Here is a 25,611-nt window from a genome sequence, read left to right on the forward strand (position 1 = left end):
TTCTTCCACTTCATTCATGGATAATCTCAATTAGCTTGACATATTTCATGGGAATGCCATAGTGATGCAAGACCTTCCATAATATTAGTCTGTGGAGGCTGTCAAATGCATTCTTGTCCTCAACAAAAGCCATAAGAAAGGGATTTTTAAATTTTATATTTAATATTAAACAATGTTTAGCCTACTGGGAATATCCTTACTGAATTTATTCATTAAAGTCAATATAAAAGTAATGTTAACACATCCAGTTAGGTCATCAATCTTTGGTACCTTAGTTATAGACTTTGTTTCTTCATTCCATATTCTGCATAACAGTATAGTTATGTAAAAGGTATCATGTGTCATCCTATTTACAGTGAATATTGTCCTTCGCAGTGATTCTGTAAAGTCACCTACAGAGCCGTCAGCGGAGTCTCCATCGAACGTGTCATTCGCTAAGTCTCCGCTGAGGGGGGGGAGTATTTGTAAAGACACCTACAGAGCCGTCAGCAGAGTCTCCATCGAACGTGTTATTCGCTAAGTCTCCGCTGAGCAAGTTTTCTATGGTGGCGTCCCATTTTCTTCGCCTATACAATTGGTCACGCCTAACGTGCCAGGTCACGCGATTTCAATCATTTAAACTATGTATGTATTCGTTCACCTGTTGTCAATTATGTATCTTGTATTTCTTCGTTCACAGGCATCAAGATTATATCCATATTTGAATTTTGTCTGTTTTTATGTTGTAAAGTGTACTCGCTCGCTGTATATTATTGTTAATTATTATCGACCTCAGGTCACTCTCGTTCTCATTGTCTGTCGCGGCACGGCGCCAGTCTGCCGCCACATGAACTGCCTGGATCTTGAATAAAGTAGCAGTTCTCTTTTACCTGCTCGTTTTTTTTGCACCTCTTACAATTCCACCATAACCAGGTGTTTTTCATCTCCTAAGTTTACTATTGATTCCACTTCAGAAACTGGGAACTCATGCATAAGCATGTTCAGTTATTTGTAATTCTCTGATATATCCATCAAATCATCAACCCTCATCTCTTATTCGGGACCTCACAAAATTGTTCTACCCATTATTTTCTTTCTTCTCCTGATCTTCTCCTGATGTCATTCTTGACCCATCCCTTCTTTGACAGGTATTATCCTCATTTTCTTTTTATCCACTGATATTTCATTAATGCTGTGGGGCACCTTAACACCAATGCCACTCCTTGAATATATGGCTTTTTTAACATTAGCCTGTTTATCAAAAATAATTTCTCATCACTTTTTGGTCTTCAAATAACTTCACCATCTAAACCTGAGTATTAACATGATCTACTTTGTGTACTTCATCCCCTTGCTGAAATATGTCTACATGCACATTTTGCTTTTGTCTATTCTTTATTGTACCTAAGTCTCATCTGATATCCTGGGTTGCCATCTGGTTACCCCTTATCTCATTACTTCTTTTCATGTAGACTGATGAAAAGTACATAAGATTGTAAAATCTGAGGCTTTAACTGTAGACCATAAAATTATAATAGCACACCTGTACTTAAATGAATATCACAATAAAATTGCACTTTTATTCAACTCCAACATGAAAAAAAATAATTGTGATGTTCAGATTCATGCACAACTGGTAACATAATACAGTACAACAGTTCAATATAAACTATAACTAGACTTACGTGGACAAGTTTACCTTTAAATTATAGTACTACAGTACCATATGTAACCTGACTGTTTAAAGCTAAATATGTGTACTTTATTTAGATATTCACAATAAATAGTCATAGTACCCTTTATAACAAAAAATGGTCATGTTTTCTCTGACCTTTGAAGTGGAATATTACAAATGATGTAATTACTGAGATAACAGATTTAAGTACTATGCTTATTACTGTTTAAAGTGATCAGTGTAAAGAATATATAAGAGATGAAGGTATACTTTTTTACATAGAAATATACCTTTACCTAAAAAGGCACTGCTATTGTGTCCTTGAGATTTCACTTATCTGTCTTTATCCTGAGAGAAACTGAGGTCAGTTCTTTAATGAGAATCAGTGGTAAAAGCTTAATTTTTTCCATAAATAATTATAATAATAATCATTACAATGATAATAATAATAATGAATACTAAACTTTTAAAGTAATTTGTATTTTTATTAGGTATACAAACTGTAGGGTTTCATATATGGAGTATCCTTCTGCACATGCACAGGACCAGCCATTTGCTGACTAAACAAGAGTGGTACCCAGGTATAGATGGGGGAAAGGGGATGTCCATTCTCATCCAACCGACGCTACCCATTGCTTGTCCAGCCTGTATTCAGCATGAAAATCTGATGAGAAAAATTAAGCAGAGTGGACTAGGAAACATATAAACTACTATTAAAATTTTGCATTTGTTCACAAGGTGATATAAACACTACACCTTCAACTAGTTATGAGGGAGGCAGTGCCCACAGGTATGGCTGAGCACCTTTCTGGGTGGAACGGAGTACAATATCACCATCCAAAGAAACAGCACTGCACCAATGGTGCTCAGCTGGCACTGCCCCAAAGAGAGGAGCAGTGCTTCCCTCGATCCTCACTTTGGACATTACAAACCAGAATCACTTCAGGCTAATTCCAAAGGACTTGGTTCCCCTCTGAGGTGGTTGAGAATCATCAACTGCCATCTTTCTTTTGGAAAATGTGATCACTGGGTTTAGAGAAAAGGCTCTCCTTGCCTCCCCACCCCTTGTTATAAAGGGGAAATCAAAGAGCATACTATACCAGTAGAACAAGGGCTCATAGTGCCACTTACCCACACTCTTTTGGGTCTAGCTTGCACTCTAGCACGAATGTCATGAGTATGGAGTCAAGAGAGATAGAGCAGTTTGGTGTGCACACCACCTCTTCCCTTAAAAGCCACACACTCTCACCAAAGCACTTGAATGATACATGGGATACCTGGATGATTTCCAGTAGTTACACTAATTGTTCAGCTGCCAAGACAAGCTCCAACAAAATGGTGTCAAAGGACTTGTGGGCAACAACCCTCAAGTAGAAATTCTCTCCAAGTTCATAATTTTCAAAGCATGGAAAAAATACTAAATTTTGAATGCTGCATGAATCAAAATTTTATTTTCTTCTTTTTACCTTTCTAATGTCCAAAGTAATTCTTTATAATACTGCTTGGTTTTAAAATACAGTGAAAATAGTATAATCTATGACTCCTGAGTTAAGTCGGGAATGTAAACATCAACAAAGATTATGCAGTGCATTTTAAAAACAACTTATGAACAATTCATGATACGAGCAACTGTCCGGAATGTAACTTATTCGTAAGTCAGGTAGTGACTGTACTGGACTGAGGCAGAGGAGTGAATCATCTGCATTCTCAGGGAGGGATCGGTCTCCATGTGCCCTGGGAGAGGAGTGAAACTGCCATGAACCAGGGAGGGGGGTTGTGTTTTGGACTGGGAGCAGAGGGAGTCTTGTTACTCCCCTAGGAGAGGCTGCTCGAAACACAACCCCCCTCAAGCAGCAGTAATGTCTCCAGTAGAGCAACTCTTCCTCAAGGAGGGTCTACCCCGAGAGCAGTGAGAGGAGTGGGAATGCCTATGGTGCCTGGAGTCTCTGCGAGAACCTGAGGCCCTACTCCTGTCAGAGCGGAGGGCCGATGACGAGTGCCTCCTCTGGGAACATTGGCCACTGGACAGGGACTGACTGGATCTGCTTCGCCTCCTGGGAGAGAAGCGGTGATAAGGAGTAAGTTCTTACACAAATACTTTGTCTTCTTTATCGTTGGCTGTCAGCAGGTAGAGTCTGACGATCTGACGAGGACGCTGACAGTGGTGAAGGGGAGCAGCAATGTTTCTTAGTGGTAACCTTCTTGCTCTCACGAGAGGTGTCTGGGGTCAGCAAAGGAGCTGGAACAGGATGGGGGGGGGTTAAGAACCTCCAACATGTCAGTCACTGGGAGTATCTCCTGGGAGGTAGATGCAGTGGGGATGGAGGGAGGGGAGAAACCATACTGATGTCCGCCACGTTGCAGAGACAAGGACCCAAGAAACGTTGACAGGGAAGGTGAACCCAGAATGCCTATGGAAAGCCATACCTTTCGTAGCTGTTGTAGGGATTTTAGTTGTTTCAGTTCTTCATCTGGTTAAAGTGTAGTTGGCTTCACAAACTCAGCTCAGTCTCCTCAGAAGAGGAAGTGCTGGGAGAGGGGGGAAGGGGGAGGGTCGCAATTTAGGAGAATGTTCTGAAAGGACTCAGTGTACGGTCTCTGCTAGGCGAAGTATCCTTCTTAGGCTTCCTCCTCCTCTTCCTGTAATGTTTCCATTGTGGAAAAGGTCACACAGTATATTCAGGGCTGGGTGAATCATGAGCGCACTTTTTCACCTGCAAGAAATACACAGTGAATGTGGATCTACTGTGATAAGTGACATGAAACAATTACAAGGTCAACCATGACCTTCACAATGGCATTGGTCTTGTCTGCTCTGCATCAAGACAAAGAACTATTAACAAGCCCTGAGAAAATGCACAAAAACAAATTAGCACTTACAGGCACAAAAAGGCACTAGTAACATAAGTATGCACTTGTGGATAGATCACAAACATAACACAAGTAAAAAGAGCAAATGCAACAAAAATGTGTGGCTAGAAGAACAATAGGTAGCATCGGTTGGGTGAGATTGGACATCTCCTCTCCCTTATCTCCACCTGGGTACTACCCTTGTTCTGTAAGCAGCCAGTCCTGCATGGAAGGATACTCCATATATGAAAGGCATACTGTTTGTGTTCTTGTAGGAACAATTAACATTCTTAACTGTCATAGAGCTGGTCAAACAAAGATTACAAAACAAAAATAAATACTGTACAGGCAGAAGTTTAAAATGACATCCAACCATGATGTATGTATAAAAGGAGTCTCACAACATGGCTTACAAAAAATAACTTTAAACAGATAGTAGATGAATACACAGAAGTGATAATAAATTAATACAAGTAATGACTTATAAAAAACAAAGGAAACAACAAATTTGTATTTATGCATATATGAAATGGCTGATGTTCTTGTTAAACTTTTAAGAAGCATCATAAGAAAGCATCAAAACAAGAACTAAAAGTTTGGGATGGATGAAGTCAGTCCTGAACTGTGAAAGTAACTAATGCTCACTTTTAGCCATTTAGCTTATTAAATAAATACATGAAAAGAATTGGTAGTCAGGTTTTCATTTTGTAAAATATGCATTCCTACAAGATCTAGTCTACCACCGTCCTACTTTACCCTGTCGTTAATATCTAAAATGTAAAGTTTGAAGCTTTTGGTATTTTACTATTATGTATCTTAATCCTCAGATTTCATCTTTAATGCAACAGTTATCATTTCCTCCTTCCAGTGCTTATTCTGTTATCTTCAGCAATATTACATATTAAAAATACTAATACACAGAAATATTCAGTATAAAAATGCACCAACTTAATTTCACACACATCCACACATATGGATGTATGCAAACAGAGTTTTGCACCATAGAAATCTGCAGACTACTGGCAATTGTAATGTCCCCTTCCTAGTTTTCTCATACAAATTTCAGTATTTATAATACTGCACTAATTGTGCACAGAAAACCTTTTCTATTACCTTAGCAATGATGAATTGCTAAGGTACTTATCTAAACAGTAAAATATTAAAACCATGGCATTGATGGCATCTCAACTAGCGAGTATATTGAAGATAAAAAATGTCCATCTTTACCTGATGGACAAAACAGCAAACTCTACAATGTAATATTCATTAGATCCATTGTAACAACCAAACTATGATAGTGCATAATGAAAAATTTCAACTGAGAGCATTTTGTTTAAAACACTCCACAAAAAATTGCCAAAGTGACTTGAAATAAAGGGATAAAAATTATAAATAATTATCTATATTGAACAGTTTAGTAATGAAGGGTAGTTTAACCAGACCATCTAGACCATTTCTTAGCTCTAACATGGCTAGCCTATCTATGAAGCAATCCAGTTTTATTTTACTCAGTTATAATTTTCATTGATTAAAGTAAGAATATCACCAATTTCTGGAAGGTAGTAATCGGCCAACAACTTGTGCTGTTCTTCATCCTCACTTGCAGCCCAAGCCTCAAGGTGTTCCATCTCAGTGACACCACTCAAAACAACCAGTGTAATCAAACCACAGTTTTTGCCAAAGAGTATGTCAGTGTTGCATCTGGAAATAAAACATAAATTGTGGAAATGAACTTGAACACACAAACTTTAATAGCTGAAGGGCTTTTATCTTAACAAGTATGCCAGTCAAAAGAAAAGAAAAATTAACTTAGATATACATTACACTTACCGGTCACCAATCATCAAGGTACGTGATGGTTCCAGATTATTCTTGGTACTAATAACTGTGAACATCAACCCCGAAGGTTTCCCCATAATAATAGGTGGGCGCTCAGCTACAGTCTCAACAGCTTTCACTAGACATCCAGTCCCTAAGGGTATAACTCAAATCAAATATGAAAAATTCAGATTAACAAGTTCCTCAGATGCAAACCTTGTATATTTACTAAGTGTACATGCAAGATTAAAGACGAAAGCACCAAGTTACTCTCAGCTGCTCTCAGTAATGAAGTGTTGATTAGAGGCTGTGGGTGTAGTCTTCCAACTCATTTGTCAAATGCTCACATTCCTGGAAACCTTGAGATATACGGTACACCAGTAGCAGTGTTTGGGAGGAGAGCCCTATCAAAAAATATTAAGAGTTTTGTATGTATGGATAATAAAAACTTCTAAATTTTGTACATATTGACTAAAAATATAAGCCTCTTATTTTTATTTAGGCCAAATATTTACAGTACTAGAAAATTTTAGCTCTAGACTCCTAAAGTCCTAAACTTCATTTTGTCTGATTAGAGACCAGTGATTACATAATCATTATCAACTTCTATGCTGTGTTTTTCCTGTGCTCTATCCTCCATAAATCTCCAGCCCACCATTGCATAATTCGCATGCAAGTAGGTCATACTCCAATTTCTCTGGTGCATACAGGAGGCCAGCTCACACCTACATCATACTATTCTCCCTATGTTGGCACTAAGGGCAAGTCCAAGCCATCTCCATCTCCCCTTTATCTATCTCTCACCTACATGTGGGACTTCCTTAATTTCCCTGAAGGTATTATTTTTCACTCAGTCTTGCCATCTGTCCCCTAATACTCTTCTTCAAGCTTTATTCTCTAATAAATTGTCAAAATCTTTAAGGTACAGTTTCTTATCATACAAAGATTCATGTCCATGTAGCGATACAGATCATACCAAAGTCCACTAAAGTATAATCGTACTTTTGTATGCAGTTTCAGCCTATTTGATTTCCATATTTAATTCAGCCTGCCTTTTGGATATCACTGTTCCTAAATTTTTTAAATATTCAGCCTCATAAATGCTTTCTCCATCTACAGTTATTTCATCCCTTTGTACATACTGTTCTTTGTACCCACTACTTTGGTTTCCTGATGCTTACCTTGAGTCCCAACTCTTTAGATACGTGACGTATTCTACTAAGCTACCTTTATAAATCTTGTAGTGTTTAACTGATTAAAACAGCATCATCAGTGTGTTCTAGGTCTGTCAGTTTTTTAATGGTACTCCATTCTAAATGTTCTCTTCTGTCCTTCACTACTTTTTCATAAAATCCATGAGGAGGGCAAACAGGAAATGTGATATAACATTCTCCATTAGCACTTTACATATTATTTACCACTAATTTACTTAAGTAGACTGTATTAACATTAACTTTGCACCCGCAGTATGGACTCCATTTACGGATAACTTAAATTAGTTTTACCTATTTAACTGGAATACCATAATAACAAAAGACCTTCCATAACATTTTTCTGTGGATGCTGTCGAATGCCTTATAATCAACAAAAGCCAACAGAATTTGATTTTTAAATTCCATGCAGTGCTACACAGTATCCTTGACACAAATATACTGCCTTTTCCGAAGCCAGTGTGTTCATTTCTCAACATTTTACCAATCTTTCTCCAGCCTCCTGAGAATAAGTATACTTGATATTTTCATAACTAACATAAGTGTGACAACTCTATGATTATCACATTCTGTTAGGTTCCTTTCTTTGGTACCTTTCAAATTCATAATAATCAGTCTTTGTTTCCTCATTCTATATTCAGCACTGCACTAATCAGTATATGTGATGTCACTTCATTTTCAGCCAAAATCATCTCTGGAGTGGTTCCATCTCTTTAAGAGTCGTTATTACTGATTTCACTTTGAAAACCTGAGAATTTATTCATTAGTATATTCAAGTCTTCAGCTTCTGATCTATCAGTCAAATTAACCCCACCTCCCAGAAATTCCCTCCAAGTACTGCCTTTCTTCTTCTGATATTATTGACCCATCCCTCCTTTCAAAAGGTATTTTCCTCTCCTTCTATTCATCCAAAGATATTTCAGTAATTCCAAGGGCTACCCTAACACCCAAGTCACTCCTTGAATACATGGGTTTGTTAGCATCATCAGCCTGTTTATATATTCTGTTCTGACTCTTCTTGCACCTCATTTAACTTCATGACACTTCAGTACATAGCACTTTCTGCTTTGCTTTCTTCCTTTTCTCCAGAACCATTTTCTCCTAGTACTTTTTTCTTGTGTCCATTCTCTATTGTTTCCAGGTCTCATCCTATATTCAAGGGCTCTGCCTTGTTACCCCATATCCCAGTACAGTTTGACCTCTTTAATCCAGCACCCTTGGGATTAGGCCACTACTGGACCACAGAAAATGCTGGATGACAGAAATCACCCCTAAAAAAACCCCTATGTAAACATAGTCTTGCTAGCTCATTCCATATGTATTTTGCTGTGTTATCAAAAGTAGAACAAAGCTTATGAATAATCACTGTCATTTGATAAGTTTAGCTCCATATGAAAATTCTAGCCTGCTCCATACTCCCCAGAAATGCTTACAAGATATGCAAGATCAAATGATACACAAATACAGTACATGTATGCACAAATTATGGTTCTTTTGTATGCTGTATATTTTTGAGTTCCCAGAATGTTTTCCTTGGAAATAAACTGTTCTTGTGTATTTATGGAGCAAGCTTTAGTTCCAAAACCTGAAAAATCCCAAAACTGAAATGATGTGTGGCACCGCCCTCATAGCTGCTCAAGAACTAACAGCAGATGATGAAAAAAGTGCCGGATTATGGGAGTTGCTGGACCACAGAGTGCGAGATTTTAGAGGTTGTACTGTACTTCTTTTTCAGCAGACTGATATATATTCCTGATGCTAATCTAGCCCTCACTCAGTATCTGCAACTGCTCAGATATGGTTTGTAAAATTGCAAATCTATTTCAACATTTAGTTACAAAAATGTCCATCATCAAGAAGCTTTCTGGTATACATAGATACTCTTATAAATCATTTTTGGTGGGGGTCCACTATAGGGACTTGTTTGTGTTGTCCTTGGAGTTGTCAGCTTTAGAATGGATGGATGTAGCATTAAGGGACAAGTTATGGGCTGCCCAGGAGGAAACAAACATTAAGGGACAAAGTCCTATCACCAGGGGCCAAGAAATCCTTCAGAGCATAAATACTGTACACATGATGTTGTTTAAATGTTCTTATCTAGAAGGGTAGTATAGATTATTTCAGCAGAATCCACTCAGTTTACTCTCCCACCTACTACATGCAGATGCCAGCACCTTCAGATTTAGTTCCTTGAGGCAACTTAGGGCTTATAGGCTTTCCCTAAAAGGACTCACCAGACCTACGTTTAGATTTCACTTCAGAGGTCAAACTAGTAGAGATGATTGTCTTTCTTGGAAGTCGTGAGCAAATACTTCAGATTGAGAGCTCTGAGAGGTGACTCCAGCATATAACAATTAGAAAGTGAAGCAATGCTGCCAGTACCACAAGTCATGATAGGATAGCACCATGTCAAACTCTTCCACTGTTTTCAGATCGTATGAAAACTGAGAATCCCTTCAACTGTAAGAATATGAAGATATCAGCTAAGATGGGAGCAGCAACAGAAAGTGGAGGCAAGTGCCTTAGGTGACACTAATTACAGAGGATGGCCTACTTTGTCTAGTACTGATCCACTGTGGTTCCTCTGTAGGGTCAAGCAGTACTTGTGTGAAGATCCATCTGGACAATGAAGGAAATGTGAGCTGTATTCTCAACTGGGAAAATGAAGAAAGACATATACTTTTGGGTTGTTGTCTTGCTACTTCTGCAGGCTCCTCTTCCCCTTCTGTTGCCTGCTCAAACCATTTTAACCTTTTCAAGATCTTGGTATTTTCCAGCTTTTGGATACCACATCTCTCAACTGTGTCATTGTCTGTAACATGATCTCTCTAATGCACTGCACCCATGAATTTCTTCATAATCTACCCCAGTTTCTTTGTTTCTTTTGTAAGTGTTTCTGGCTGTTTTTGCCAGGGTAATTTTTTAGACATGATGTATTTAGTTGATACATCTCTTTAAACTGAATGATTGATGTAAAGTGGAGTTTAGTTTTGGTTACAAATCATATGGAAGTAAGTGTTAGATGTGAGATAGTCTGAATGTTCAAGTGTAGTATATACAGTACTAAAGGGTCTTTCTTACTTACCAGAACTCCAGATCTGCAAAGCATCTGAAGTTGAGGGGCTATTGCTATCAGCAGTCCAGCAATTTTTTTCCATTACCACTATTTGAGCCTCATCCTTTGGCTTCTCACCACTAGCCCTTATATATTTAGGGCATAAAAAATTGCTTATTTTATGTTATATTTTGCAAATGAGCATCTCCACACCTCTCCTACAGTGCCTACATGACTCCTTTCCAAACTTGGCTTTTTACCTTTACATCTTTCCCATTTTACATTCAACCCCTTTCAAAAAAAATAAAGTATTTTATTAAAGAAATGCATACACATAGTAATATACTATGCAACCACTGTTAAATACTATATTATGCAGCTAATATTAAATACTGTAGTAGTAAACATTTTCTGGATAAGAAACATGTTACACCAACACCTACAAACATATTCTAGTTTCCCACTATATTATGACGACACAAAAGGTCCATAATAACCTGAAGGAAATATGATGAGTAAAGTGATGTAAAAAATATACACGGGAAAGTTATCATGCACATAACTTCCTCCTGAAATTGAATTTAATTTAGAAATAAGAGCATTTGACAAGTGAGAATCATGGCTTACTTAAGATGGGAGTAGTTTCACCCATTATTTTACTACTTTTAGCAGCAATCTGGCAACCAGTTTTCTCTCTTTAACAGGGCATTTAGGCATAAGTAAAAAAAATATTGTAAATTGTATGGTATTGCATCCTGGGAACTTGGTTCATGCAAAGTACAGCTACTTTCCCTAAATATTAGTTACCTTGACATCATTGCAAATTGAGACTTTTATGGATGAACAAGTACTGCATTACATTCTAATTTATTTTAAAAAATTAAATAAAAAACATCGAATACAATAAAGTGAATAACATTGTGCAGTACTTTGCCAGATACATGGTGTGTTTGATACCCTCACTGAAGGATGATAGGTTTCCTTCCTGGGGTAATAGATGTACTTAATAGTGAGGATTTTCCCAGTTGACATTATCTGGTATTGCATAACAGCTCCATATGATAATTCAATGAAGATAATTAGTACATTTTGGTGTATACATAATGTGTAATATTTAATTTGGACACTGATTTACAGGTAGTTAATCACTAAACTCAACACTAATTCTGGTTAGTAAAATTTTAGATTTCCTAGGTCATTGCACCAACCTGTCATTAATGTTTGGTAGTGCTACTTGCTGCATAAACACTGATGGCATCACTGTTGCATAAACACTTTTGGTGTTTTTGTAAACACACATAAACCATCCCCATTAGTTTCTCTTCATTTGCTATAATCTCGTTGTTATCCCAAGCCAGGGCTCCAATTAATATGGGAAATACTTCTTGTGTAACGCTCAAACACCTTACATTGTCTGTTAAATATAAGGTTAAATTCTGAAAAATTTGACAGCGGCATTTCTGTGAGAAGCTTGCGAGAATTATAACATGAAGAAAAATAAAGAAAAGTCACTTAGTTTCTTTTCTAACAGTTATTCAAAGAAACATGTGGAAGAGGAAAGCAGTGAACGATGATAAAAGTTCTACAGTAGATCAAGTTCTAGTGAAGAGGTTTAGGTTATGTGCAAGTGAAGGTGTGTGAGAGAGAAATGGAGGAGTTCACATTCTCAATAGCAGTCATCAACAAGATCAGCTGACTGACAACAATGGAAATAAAAGAAAAAGAAAGAACTTCCAATTGTTGACTGTTAAAATGTATTCAAAATCAACACAAAAAATACAATGACTTTTACAAGTATTTTCTTCTGACTTCTAGCTAATTATAAAAAAAGTATCTACTACATAAATGAGAGAGAGAGAGAGAGAGAGAGAGAGAGAGAGAGAGAGAGAGAGAGAGAGAGAGAGAGAGAGAGAGAGAGAGAGAGAGAGAGCATACTTATGTATTTTTGATATGTAATGGTAACCAGCAACATTGGTTAACAGAAAACAATGGAAATAAGAAAAAGAGAACTTTGTTATTGGTTGTCAAAATGCACCAGCAATCAATAACAAAAATACAATAACTGTTAAATAATTTTATTTGGATTAAAAGCATCTCCTCCTGACTTATGCCTGCAGCATAAATAAGAAAACAAGAAAGGTGAGCAAAAAAAAAAAATGTATTCTCAATACGTAATGGTAAACAGCAAGATCAGCTACTGTAAAATAATACAAATAAATAAAAACTCATAGTTATTGCAGTAAAAAATACAATAACTCAAAAGCAGTTTCTTATAATACAACTAATCTACAAAAAATGTGTCTGCAGTACATATATGAGAGAGAGAGAAAGAGAAAGAGAGAGAGAGAGAGATATAGGTGTGCTTACATACGTATTTCTGACACATAATGGTAAACAGGGAGATCACCTGATGTAAATCAATAAAAACTAAAAAATTCTTAGTCTTTGGTTGCTGAAATGCACCTGAAGTCAGTATACAAAAATAAAATAATTTTATTTAATTACTAAAAAAAAAATAATTTTCCTCTATACAACTTGGTGTGCATAACATTAGATGTTTTCAAGAGGAGTTGAGGGATGTGGGGAGAATGGTCATTAGCTGATAAAAGAGAGTGATGTTTCATATGCATAACATTACCAGCAAAAACTGAACTCACAATATTAGGTATACATAAACTTTATTTAATGTATTTCATTTCCACTTACGTGGCAATTATCTAACTAAACCACTCTACGATCTGGCAAAATCACTAAGCCAGCACACTACTGGTCCCAATGATGCTGGATTAGTGATTAACTACCTGTACTTATAAAGAATATGTGATGTGTAGAAATAAGAGTATTCAAGTATGAAATTTGTTATAAAACCTTATGCATTTACAAGTATTTTGAGTCTAGTTTCATTAGAAAATATGCTTATCTAAATATTGCAAACACAAACAAATGTAATACTGACCAGGAAAGACTAAGCCACCCTTCCCTAGGGGAAATCTCTCATCAGTGTTAGTACCAATGAAAAGACAGTCCTTGTTTTCTAGATAAGAGGCAGCTTTCATAATTTTTGGGAAGCTGAAATGACCATCAAAACCAACAACGACAGCTGCTACATCTGGATCTAACTGAATTGTGTCTTTCAGACGAAAGACAGGGTTCTCAACAAGGGGATCTGGCTGAAGATTAAAGATAAAAAGATCATGAATAATGGATGATACTTCAAGAATTTATTTTTGTTTCTAAAAAACAATTTATTTTGCACATACAAAAAAATGAATTTATTTCACCACATCCCCATTAATCATATCTTGAATATCCCCAGATACACAATCTTGAGACATAATATCCCCAGATACACAATCTTGAGACATAAGAGTGATTGTTTGTGCATGTGCCATCTGGACCGATTAGTAGAAACCAACTAGCCAAACCACTGTTCATAAGTCTGTAGCATTGGCCACAGCTCTATCAGAATGTCTGCAGATTCTTGCTCAGATATTTTAGCAGTTTTCAATCATTATCCTCATATTTTTTGCACTTCCAATCATATTCAGCACTCTTCACTTCTCGGGGGAGGGGAATAAGTGAAAGTGTAATCTTTGTTACTTCAATGTCATGCTTAACCATCCTATTAAGACTTGTTCAGTGACAAGTTTAGGACATGTGATAAAGTAAAGCAACAGATATACTAATCTGCATTTCCAGAAGGTGCCAAATAACATAACAGTGGCAAAAGTAAGGGGGTCTGTGCATCATAGATAAAGTAAGAGATTGGATAAAAGGCATGTTGAATAACAGAAAATGAAGTTGTCATCAAGGGATCCTCTCAACAAAAAGTCACAAGTAGTGTGCCTGAGGGCTTCATGCTTGGCTTTTTACTCTTCACTATCTATAAAAATGACTTGACCTTAAGGCTAACCATGAAAATATGTAAGTTAGCTAATAACACAAAAATAACAAATTTTAGAGTAATTTGTATTTTTCTAAACACACGAACCTAAAGGTCTCTACATAGGATTTAGCTAGCGAACACGAGCTGGAATGGCCGTTTAACTTTCAAACAGGGTCATTAACTACCAATGGTAGGGGGGAAGCCCCGCTCACTTGTCGGTCTGCACTCCTCTTTGCCTTTTGGCCCAGGTACCAGAATGAGGGGTGGCTGAGGTGGGCAGGTTTGTATGTTAGGAAAAATACAAATTACTGTACTTTAAAATTTGCTATTTGTTCCCACACAAGTATAAACCTTCGGTCTTTAGACAGGAGACTTAGCCATTGGAGGGTGGAGTCTGGGTAAATCTCTGACTCAACTGGAAGTTCTACCTACCCAGCAATCCCTTCTTGGTCAGGAACAGCTGAGGAAGGAATCCCATACCTCCAGCATGGTGAACATATGGGATGTTCAACTAAGTACCAGACTTCTGGGGTTGAAATAATGAGTTTGTGTCATTATTTCAAAAAAAGCTTGGATGAACCCACAATGTCAGAGACAATAAAAGTGCTAATAGAAACCAACAAGTCTGTTTTATTGTCAACCCCTCTCTCCCCTTGCTAGATAGGGGGGTGGTCCTGCATCTACAAAAGATGGAAGACAGGATACTCAGTTATCTACAGTCAACTGCATGACACTCCTGTCCAGCATGTGACAGCTCGCTACCTGCCTCTCTGCCCTACAAGAGAGAGAGATAAAGGAGAAAAGGGAGGAAACCAGTCACTCACACACATCCTCTCTCGCTTACCGTTCACCTTAAGCAAGATGGTACCTGTCCTTTAAGAGGCTGGGTGAGCTACACAACTTATTAAGCAGCCACCACAGGACCCAAGGAAAACGTGTCCATGGACCTGTGGGCAATGTCCCAAAGGTAAAAAGACGTGAATGTGGTTTGGCGGGACACCCCCCCCTCGTAATACCTGTAAAACCTACAGGTTCTTCCGGAATGCGGGGGACGGGTTGATCCCCTAACCTCGTGAGCTCTTGCCCAGATCATACTCCTGTTTACCTCGTCAGACAAAGAATATGACCGCTTGATCGTCTCACAAAGCCAAAGGAGATCGTGTTCTTGGACATCTCTTTCCTGGTCGAGCCAGTACTAACGAAGAGTCATTGACACTTAGGCCTGAGATGCCGAGTCCTCTTACAGTAGTACCACAGCAACCTAACTGGACAAAGTAGTATATCCTCTCGATCACCACCAACAGAGTCCTCTAAGCAGGGGATCAAAAAGGACTCGAATCTGGCACAGATTCTAAGGGTTTGCATATTGACTAAAATATAGAAAACAATCAAACAACATATACTGTAATTGAAATAAAAGAGAAAGAAAGAAAGCAAACAGTAGCCGGGCAGAGAGCACAAGACAATATCTGTACAAGATGGCAGCCACAAAGCAAAGTGGAGTGCAGACAGCTGAGTGGGCATGGCTTCCTACTGTCAGTAGTTAACGACCTTGTTTGAAAGTTAAACGGCCATTCCAGCTCATGTTTGCAAGCTAAATCCTATGTAAAGACCAAAGGTTTGTATTTGTGTAAGAAGAAATTAGTGTCAGTGATGATAACAATACAATAATAAAACAGCTGCACGATGGAGAAAATAAATGAGAGGTAAGAAAACTGGTAAATAGCATTCAACTTGAATAACTGTAGTCTTATGTATACCTGGCATAAGAATACCTAGTATGACCTACTTGTCAAGAAAACAGAGTTGTCATCAAGAAAAAATCTGGGACTTGATAACTGCAGTGACTTACAACTTTCTAAGCAATGTATAGAAGTTGAAAAGAAAGCCCAGAAAATACTGTACTAAGATAAATTTGCTACTATAAAAGAAAATGAAAGTAACCTTTTCCAATGAACAACATAGTTAGACCCCATTTAAAGTTTGCCGTCCAAGATCCCATTCAGAGCATGTCCAATGCCACCATTTCAGAGGACACAGAGAGATTAATAAATGTACAAGCAACAGCAGCCAAGCTAGTACAGTAAAAACTGTTTTGATTCCTAATTTTGTGTTTTATAAATCACTTGTGCAATGATTCCTTGAAAACACAGAAATAACTTGTAATGGTGGACCATCAATAATCCAGCGCTAATTTTGGCTAGCATAACTTCAAAGCTCCTGGGTCACTGCACCAACCTGCCACTACTGTTTGTTTGCATTACTTGCTGCATAAACAGTTAATACTCTTCCATTTAAAAAGTTTACTCTAAAGATATCTGACGCATACTGACTTTTATTTGTAAACCAGCTGCAGTCTGTACCAATGTATGATCAAACATGTTTGATAGTTTGTGGTCCACCTAACATGCATGTAAATGCACACATCTGCTTTCATTTCTCCCTCAACACTGTCTCATGTTAGCATCAGTCCCGAGAACAATAGCTGTCAATTGCACTTCATTTACTGTTTAAAAAGATTTTATTAAGACACAATATGCTGACAAAAGGGACACTTTCATCATCAACAATTTGTCCAGCCAAAAAGGCAAGAAAGAGCATCAACCTGAAATTAAAACTGAATGTGATTAATCAGTATGGTGGAGGAAAAAGAATAAGTACAATAGCACATGACCTAGAACTTCCACGTTCAACAGTATTAACAATTCTTCAGGATCGAGAATGCATATGTGAAGCTGTGAAAAGGTTTTGTTTCAGTGTACTCTACTGTAATTACAAAACAAAGGCAAGGGACAATCCATGAATTGGAAGTTATTAATGGTAAGGATAGACTACATTAAAAGAAGAACACCATTAAGCCTCATTACCATCTAGGCAAAGGCTAGTAGTCTGTTTCAGACCTGTAAGGAATGTGCAGGTGATGACTATCAAAAATAATTCACTGCAAGTACTAGATGGTTCAAAACTTTCAAAAGGAGATTCAGTTTGCATAACGTTCGAGTAACAGGAGAGGCAGCAAGAAAGTTCATTGATAGTTATGATTAATTAATAAAGAAAAAACATAAAGACTGTAACATTTCCCAAGCAAAAACTAAGAATTAATAATCATTCTTAATAACCATTCTTAGAATAAACTTAAAAAAAAAACTCCAGAGTAAATATGAAAAAGTAAACATCATCAAACGCATGTGCTCCAGACAACATGTAAACATCATATGACGAAATGGAAATTGGTTGAGATCAACTAGAGATCAGTATGTAATAGTAAAGTACTTTCCAAAAGTGTACAGAATTATTATGGTGCGATATTCATCAGAATCAACTAATATAAGGTTAAACTGATTTTATTTTGGGTGCAGTTTCCACTGGCTTACCATCGAAACATATGAAATGTAGATGTAAATGTGGGGCGAGTTACAAAACATTGAGATGAAGTGGATACTGTAATTAATTAGCAAAATGAAATATAATAGCAACATTGATAAAATATTCTCCTCTGTACTGTATAAATAGATAAGTAAATGTAAACACGGGGTAAGTTACATAGGTTTCCGTGATATTACAAGGTGGAATGGGAAATTGATGATTACAATAACACTGAAGGTTAATAATACATTTCTTGAAAACAACATACTAAGAGTCTAGTCTACAGCACAATATGAATTGTAAATTGAATTGTAAACTGATTTCCACCAAAATTCAACATATGAAATGCATGCAAGAACCTAACCCCATTGCAACTCAACACCTACTTATACCATTTATTTTTCCTGTGCTTCATTAAAATTTCACTTGATTTTCATTTAATATTTCTTTTTTCCTTATTAACCAACATGCACTGATTTATGGGGTATTTTAAAGGTATTATGAGGTGGTAAACTGTTGGGTTAAGTATATCCTAACCTAACCACACTGTAATCCAGCAAAATCACTAATCTGGCACCCTGCAGGGACCAATGATGCTGGATTAGTAATGGTCGACCTGTATAGGTGGTCCCTGGTTATCGGCGGGGGTTCTGTTCTTGGCGGCGTAATGATAACCGAAAATTGGCAATAACAGTGCAGATCCCCAGTTATTGGTGCCGATATCCAGTTATCAGCACTGATAACTGGGGATCAGCACCGATAACCAGAGATCAGTGCATATCAGCGATGAAAATCCAGTTATCGTCGTCGCTAGACAAGCGCCGTAAAACAGGATCACCAGTAACCAGGGACTGCCTGTACTTTGTTGTAGCAAAACTTAATACTGTACTAAAGCATGCTACATCAAATTTGCCAAACTGGGTTACCCTCTCTCTAAAACAGCTTCTATCATACTGTATAGCATTTTATCTTACCTCAGCTCCTGTGTAAGATATTCCAACTTCATCCAACTCTTTTGTAATTCCACTCGTTCCAATAACATATACTTTCTTGTTAAATTTCAGCTGGCTCAAGTACTGAGCTGTCACAAAGGAGGAACTAATTATGTCTTCCTGCAAGATTAATTCAACTATTAATATCAGTATGAGTAATTAAAAATAAAATGTCACAATATACTGTAGATCATGCAAAACTGAGTTAAAAAAAAAAAATTAAAATACAGGTTGAACCTCTTTAATTTAGAATTCTGTGGTATGGCAGCTGCCATTGTTCAGCACATCTATAATCTGCTGGATGAACTTCTTTCATCTGTAATTCCATGATTCAGAAACTCTCAAGGTCCAGCAATTTTTTTGTCTGCAGCTGTCAGTTTGTAGATATGCCCCCAACATGGTGCTGTTCGCACTGCAGTTGAATGTCCTAGTGATACAGTCCTGTTACTTTCATACATTCAGCTGTACTTTAGACTTTCACAAAATCATCTAAGCTTATTTCTACTTAATATATCAAGTGCTTAATGCAAAGAAGAAATATCCCAGGTAGACATAAATGTACATTTGGGATGTGTCAGCCAACCCCTGATGTCCAGAGGTGGTTCTAGGGGCAATGGGCTATTTTTCATTTATCACAGTTTCAGTTCATATTACTTAGTGTACTCTCGGTAACTGAAGGGTGAAGGTACTGTCTGTTTACAATATTGGTGGAATATTAAGTGGCCTATTTTGGTCAACAAATATTCTGTACAAGCAATATTAATGATGGTGTTTCTCTCAAGAATGGTGAGATTAGAGATGTACTGTAGAGCAAAATCAATTAAATGATACATGGATCTCAGCTATGTAATTAATAAATTTTTAACTCCTCTAATTCTTTATTAATAGTTGACTAAAATATCAGAAGTAAATAATAACTCTTGTGATTAGTCCAAGAGGCTGTTTCCCAGTTTCTTACTCTTCAAATATTTTCTAAAGTGATCTTCTGCTGATTCATTATGTTCCCTTTTCATAATTTAATTTGATTTCTTTATATGTAATTAAATGATAAAACAAATGACATTTCATACAAAACAATTCATTAATCCAATATACAAAAAACCTGTTTATTTAATAATAATGCATTACAGCATCCTCAATAACATATTCCATGAAAATCATCCCTTAAAGATCTACCAATAAAATATATACGTAAAACAAATAACTAATATTTTACAGGCAGTCCCCCGTTATCAGTGGGGGTTCCGTTCTGAGGGTGTGATGATAACTGAAAATTGGTGATTTTCGGCATTTTTTTGGCGATTTTCAGGGCTTATCGGTGCCAGAAAGCTCCAATTTTCAGTTACCAACGCCTCTGTTAGGTATGTATCAGTGCCAATACCCAATTATCAGTGCCAAAAAGCAGAAATCAGCAATTTTTGGAGCTGAAAATTGCTGATTTTCGTAGCTAGACAAGCACTGTAAAACCATATCGCCGTTAACCGAGCCCGCCGTTAATCGGGGACTGCCTGCCAACTATGAGAAAACTGAGCTTATTTTAAAATGCCTGCCACAGTACAGTGGACCCCTGCCTATTAGCGGTCCTTTTTTCGCAGCTTCAGCCATTTGCGGATTTCTCTGTGGAACATATATACACCTTATTCTTGGAAAATTCGCCTATTCGCAGTATTTTTCATAGAAAAATATTCACAAATTAATGTATTTTCTTATTGTTTCCTTGACTAAAAATTAACTTTTGTGATCAGTCTATTAAAATATTTATGAATAAACATTTTCAGGGTTTTTGGTGTTTTGCACTATCAAAATTGATAGTTATAAGCATTTTTAAAGGGGTTTTAAGCATTCGTGGATTTTAGCTATACGCGGGGGCTAGTATTACGCATCCCCCGCAAATACTGGGGGTTGACTGTACTGTGTATTATGTTTTAGGAGGAAAAAACATATCGTACTGTATTGGCTTCATATCATACTGTACTAAAATAGGCATGATGCGTACAGTAACCAACTTACATACAATTCAACATACAAATGGCCGTCCAGAACATAACTCGTTTGTAAGTAAGGTGGTGTCTGTACTACTGTTTGCTGACATTCTGTATTTAACAAGCATGCTTTTAACAAGGGACCAAGAAATCGTTTACTATGGGTGACAGCTAAAAGGTTAAATAACACCCTCCTGAAATCTAGTAACAAAAAGCATCTCTTTTTGGTTATCATCAGTCTTCTTTCCTCCCTCCAGTGTACATGCTGTAAAAGAGATGTTTGTATCACTGTAGCAATTATAATAATTCCAAAAGGAAATCACCTTATATCCCTGGGGTATCCCTGGGGTAACAGCCATTAAAGACATCTTCAGTAACTGCTATTTGATACACATAACCAAGCACAGTGAATAACTCTGCCCAACCAACAGCCTACTTGCTATCTCAAGATCAGACAACAAAACAGTCATATACCTAGGGACTAAGTTAAAGCCTGGCTGACTAATGGTGCCAGGAAAAAAACCCAGTAAACGTGTCAAAATAAAAGCTGGTCATAAGCTCTTTCTGAAACTAAACTAGAAAGGATGATAGTACAAAACCAGACAAAAACTTTGTTAACTTACTGGTATGCAAATCAGATTCACTTAAGAAGTGGGAAGACAAGGTTATCGATCCTGGAACAGCAACAGAGTCAGTTTTGACACAATGAGCTGCAGGGAGGGGCTCAGCAAAGACAGATGAGTAAAGTCTAGCAGAGTAGATGCACAGACATTTATATCATCAATCAAGTTCAAACATATTTATTGCAAGTCATAACTGGTTCACTTTTGTTCCCGGACAAAAAGTATACAATTACATTTTCTGTGAATATTGTGCCAAAAAATAAACTTAACTACGAAACAAACAGTAAAAAATGTGCCAAAGTTTCTTTGGTACAATCAAGTTTTCTGTACAGTGTATAATCAAGACCACCGAAAATAGATCTATCTTTCGGTGGCCTCAGTATAATGCTGTAGGAGCCGCAGCCCATGAAACTTTAACCATGGCCCGGTGCTGGCCTACCCTATATCATTGCCAGATGCACGATTATGGCTAACTTTAACTTTAAATAAAATGAATACTGAGGCTAGGGGGCTGCAATTTGGTATGTTTGATGATTGGAGGGTCAATGATGAACATGCCAATTTGCTGCCCTCTAGCTTCAGTAGTTTTTAAAATCTGAGGGTGGACAGAAAAAGTGCGGATGGACAGACAGAGTCGGCACAATAGTTTTCTTTTACAGAAAACTAAAATGATCCACATGGACTACAATTTGTGGTGTGGCTGTGCAGTGCATACAATGCATACAAGTGCAAATTGAATAAAAAGACTATTTACTCCATAGATCTAAAACAAACTGCCCAACTGCAGTCATTCTCTCTCTCTCTCTCTCTCTCTCTCTCTCTCTCTCTCTCTCTCTCTCTCTCTCTCTCTCTCTCTCTCAGAGCTGGTAATTCAAATTTCAATTCTGAATAGTTTTTCACCAATAAGCAGAAAATAAGACACTGCTTTGATGAAGTGTAGTCTTGTTAATCCAAAGAGTACTGTAGCATTCTTTTTGGGTATCAATTTACCTGTTTAAAAAAATGAAGCACATCTCATTTCTAATACTAGCGACAATTACTTTACAGAATTACTTTATACTGAATGACAATTACTTTACAGAAATATTTTATGCAGAATGATAATTACTTTAGAGAATTTGTATGTGCTGAATAACTGCTTTTAAGAATTCTTCTACATGTACATGCCTAACTGGCTGATACAGATGCTACTTAAAAATTACCTTCTCTGCAACAAATCCCAGACCTCTGCACTTTTCCACATATTCCTCTCGAGATTTGGTAGAGTTATTTGTAACATAAAATACTTTTTTCCCAAGGGCTCGAAGCTTGTTTAGAGCCTCGTGAGCTTGTCCAATGATCATATCACCAGCCCACAAAACACCTGGAAAAAAAGAGCAGGTTATAGCTTCTTTAAGCAATGCACCTTTTGTATTTAAAAAGTAAGTTTTATTACATTTCATCTCTAATAGTATTGTAAAGGAAGAGCAATGAAATCATGAATAATGGAGGAAGTAACAAAACTGCTATGGAAGGGAGGCATCTGGGAGCTATTATATAGGCTATGCACTTAAGTCTTGTTAACTGCAGAATCAGAGGAAGGTCTTAGAAATATATAGATAGAAGAATGGAATAGAATACTGAGGGAAGCAAAACTGTAAAAGAAAAACAAAGTTTATTGTGGTGAGAAAGAAAATAAAGAGTAAGTGCACTGTTCTGAATTCAATCAAATGTAACAGATGGTGTCAAAAAATTATTGGGACTGCAAAATATCAAGGAAGATATTAATTTATCATCGGTGGAAATATTTAAGATGCGTAAACAGAGAAGACAGGGATAGAGAGCAGGGCTGTGTTGTGATGAAAGATGCCCAGGAAGTGGTACATTAGTTCTATTACCTTGGGGATTTTGATGCTGGAATTGAAAAGGATGCTGAAAAAAATAGCAACAGGCTGAACGAAGAGTAAAGATGTTGGTAGCTTACTCACAAAGAAAGAGTATCCTAATACTATTCAAATCAAACATCTTGGCTATGAGGGCACCACTCTACTCACCAGACATGGGATTTTACATATAAAAAAGATGGAGGAGATTTTGAATAGATGCTAGAATTCAATGGCTGGAATGTGGTAGGAAGATCACATTACAAATGGCAAAAAGACTAGAAAATGTAGTGAGATTTGAAAGCTTGAGATAGTTTGAACTTTGCTCATGACTGAATCACCAGCCCACACAACACGTGATAAAAAGCATGTTATAATACCCTCTATATTTGTAAAATGAGTTTGTATTACAGTTTGTCTTGACTAGAACTGAGGACTTCTCATGGTCAGTCACTTTCAAGAAAAAGTGCAAAGAATCCCAGAATAATAGAAACAACAAAAGAGTTGAAAAGGGAAGTACTTGGGAGCTTCTATATTCAGATGATTGGTTGCTAACAGCAAAATCAGAGGATATTCCCTAGAAAAGGTAGATTATTTTTGTTACCTTACGGAAACACTGGATACTGATGCTGGAATTGAAAAGGCAGTACACAGAGCAAACATTTAAGGTATGGTGAGTATAATGAGGACACCGTTCTACCCAGCCAACAAACTCTTACAAAGGAAAAAATGGAGGAGATTTTGAACAGATGTGACCCCAGAATGCTAGGCAATGGCTGAAATGTAGTGGTTGGATTGTATTACAAATGAGGAGATGCTGAGAGATTTGGTGTCCTAAGGCTGGAAAATAAAGGGAGAATTACAAGACTGAGGTGGTTTGAGCTTGCAATGAGAAGAGGATAAGAGAAGCTGGCGTAGTAAAACAAGTAGTAGATATGGAAGTAGCAGAACATAAAAATCAAGGAGAAATTGTATACTATGTTTAAGGCCTAGACTAGATGGACATTCATGAAGATGGTACAAAAGATGGAAGAAAGTGGAGAACATTTTCCGTCTACAGAAAGAAAAAACTGTTGAATTAATTGTACTGTTGGCTTGTAATTTATTCTAAAAATGCCTAGTACATGAAAATAGCCTTATGTTGGGCATGAACATTAACAATACTACATGGGTTAGTTTCACACAGCTCCCACTATCTTAAAAACTACTGAGGCTAGAGGGCTGAAAACTGGTATGTTGATTATCCACTGGTAATTCTAAGTAATAGCTCCGTGCCTTTTTTTACCTTGGAAACTGGTTTTTTCTACACTTTTAGGGCTTCTGATACTGATGGTGCATTTTTTGTTGTTGGCCAAATAGAATGTCCCTTCGCCATGTTTGGTACTGGCCTGGGGGGGAGCAGTACCCGTACGTTAACAAGTCATTGCACTTGCCGGACGGGATATGAACCATTCGAAACAGACATACTGGTGCTCTGTCGCGTGAAGATCACGTATGGAAACCCCTTGTTGGATGGACTTCAGGGGTTAATTGCAGGTTAATTACATTCGTGCAACAAAAATTGAAGGTAAATCCATAATTAGGAACCAAAAAACTGTCGAAAAAGTCAAGTTAGAAGGAAACCGCCGCCGCGGAGCTACTACTTAGTTCTACCCATCCACCCTCCAATCATCAATCATACCAAATCGGGGCTATAAAGCCAAGCACTTGAGCACTTTCAGCCATTCAGTGATTGGACACCATAATCCCTCAAACTCAGAGGCAGTCTTAGGCTAACTGTGTGAATGGTTAGTAAATAGAAGTACCAATCTAAGCACTGAACCAGCCAGTGATCTTATTAATTATATACTGTAGTTTGAATTAGAGCATAAACAATTCTAACAATGCCAAGGATATGATTTTAAACGAAGCCAGGTTTCTTCGTGAAATTACAGATGCAAAGTTTAGAGGGAAGGTTAGGCAACCAATCTGAGATATCTTACCATCACAGTCTGTTAGAACATTATCAAAACTATCAAGGAATTTCTTCAAACACTCTCTGTCAATCCGCTTTGGAAGTTTTGCCATTGTAATAACCTTTACTGCCCAGTTATTTCTGCGAATATGCTTAAAGTGTAGTTTGATCTTCAAACGACCCGTCGGCTGTCAGTGATAAGTATTACATCGGTACATTGCATAATGCCTGAGATTCTGTTGACGTTCAGAAGCAATTCGGGCTTCGGCTTATCTGTATTTTGACGTAACATTAGATTACGTTTGATGCTCTTAATATAAATATAACTTTGCAATCATGTCAGTTATTTCGAAATGTT

At 37.2% G+C, this 25,611-nt stretch overlaps 1 protein-coding gene across 3 annotated transcripts; it reads right to left on the minus strand.

Moving 5' to 3' along the window:
- Nucleotides 1–1,545: 1,545 nt before the first annotated feature.
- LOC136832176 (glycerol-3-phosphate phosphatase) lies at nucleotides 1,546–25,501 on the minus strand. Of its 3 annotated transcripts, XR_010851105.1 has the most exons (7): nucleotides 25,282–25,501; nucleotides 22,640–22,800; nucleotides 18,815–18,952; nucleotides 13,545–13,758; nucleotides 11,797–12,002; nucleotides 6,335–6,476; nucleotides 1,546–6,205 (listed from the first exon to the last, which is right to left on the minus strand). XR_010851105.1 is itself a non-coding variant. In XM_067092927.1 (6 exons), exons 1-6 carry the CDS (start codon nucleotides 25,364–25,366, stop codon nucleotides 6,013–6,015), a joined length of 933 nt encoding a protein of 310 aa, XP_066949028.1. In that variant the 5' UTR covers nucleotides 25,367–25,501; the 3' UTR covers nucleotides 1,546–6,012. The 3 variants fall into 3 exon arrangements, 2 of the variants coding, with proteins under 2 accessions (XP_066949028.1, XP_066949029.1); XM_067092927.1 differs by lacking the exon at nucleotides 11,797–12,002; XM_067092928.1 differs by lacking the exons at nucleotides 11,797–12,002; nucleotides 25,282–25,501 and adding an exon at nucleotides 24,981–25,065.
- Between the last annotated feature and the right edge of the window lie 110 nt (nucleotides 25,502–25,611).

The sequence above is a fragment of the Macrobrachium rosenbergii genome, chromosome 49, assembly GCF_040412425.1.
Source record: "Macrobrachium rosenbergii isolate ZJJX-2024 chromosome 49, ASM4041242v1, whole genome shotgun sequence".
In the NCBI taxonomy this organism is placed as follows: domain Eukaryota; kingdom Metazoa; phylum Arthropoda; class Malacostraca; order Decapoda; family Palaemonidae; genus Macrobrachium; species Macrobrachium rosenbergii.

Coding starts and splice junctions, on each gene's coding strand:
- LOC136832176 (XM_067092927.1), bottom strand. CDS start 25,366: ATGGCAAAACTTCCAAAGCGGATTGACAGAGAGTGTTTGAAGAAATTC. Junction 13,759..18,814: donor TATCTTACACAGGAGCTGAG/GTAAGATAAAAT, acceptor TTTAATCTTCAG/CCAGATCCCCTTGTTGAGAA. Junction 6,206..6,334: donor ACCTTGATGATTGGTGACCG/GTAAGTGTAATG, acceptor TTTTATTTCCAG/ATGCAACACTGACATACTCT.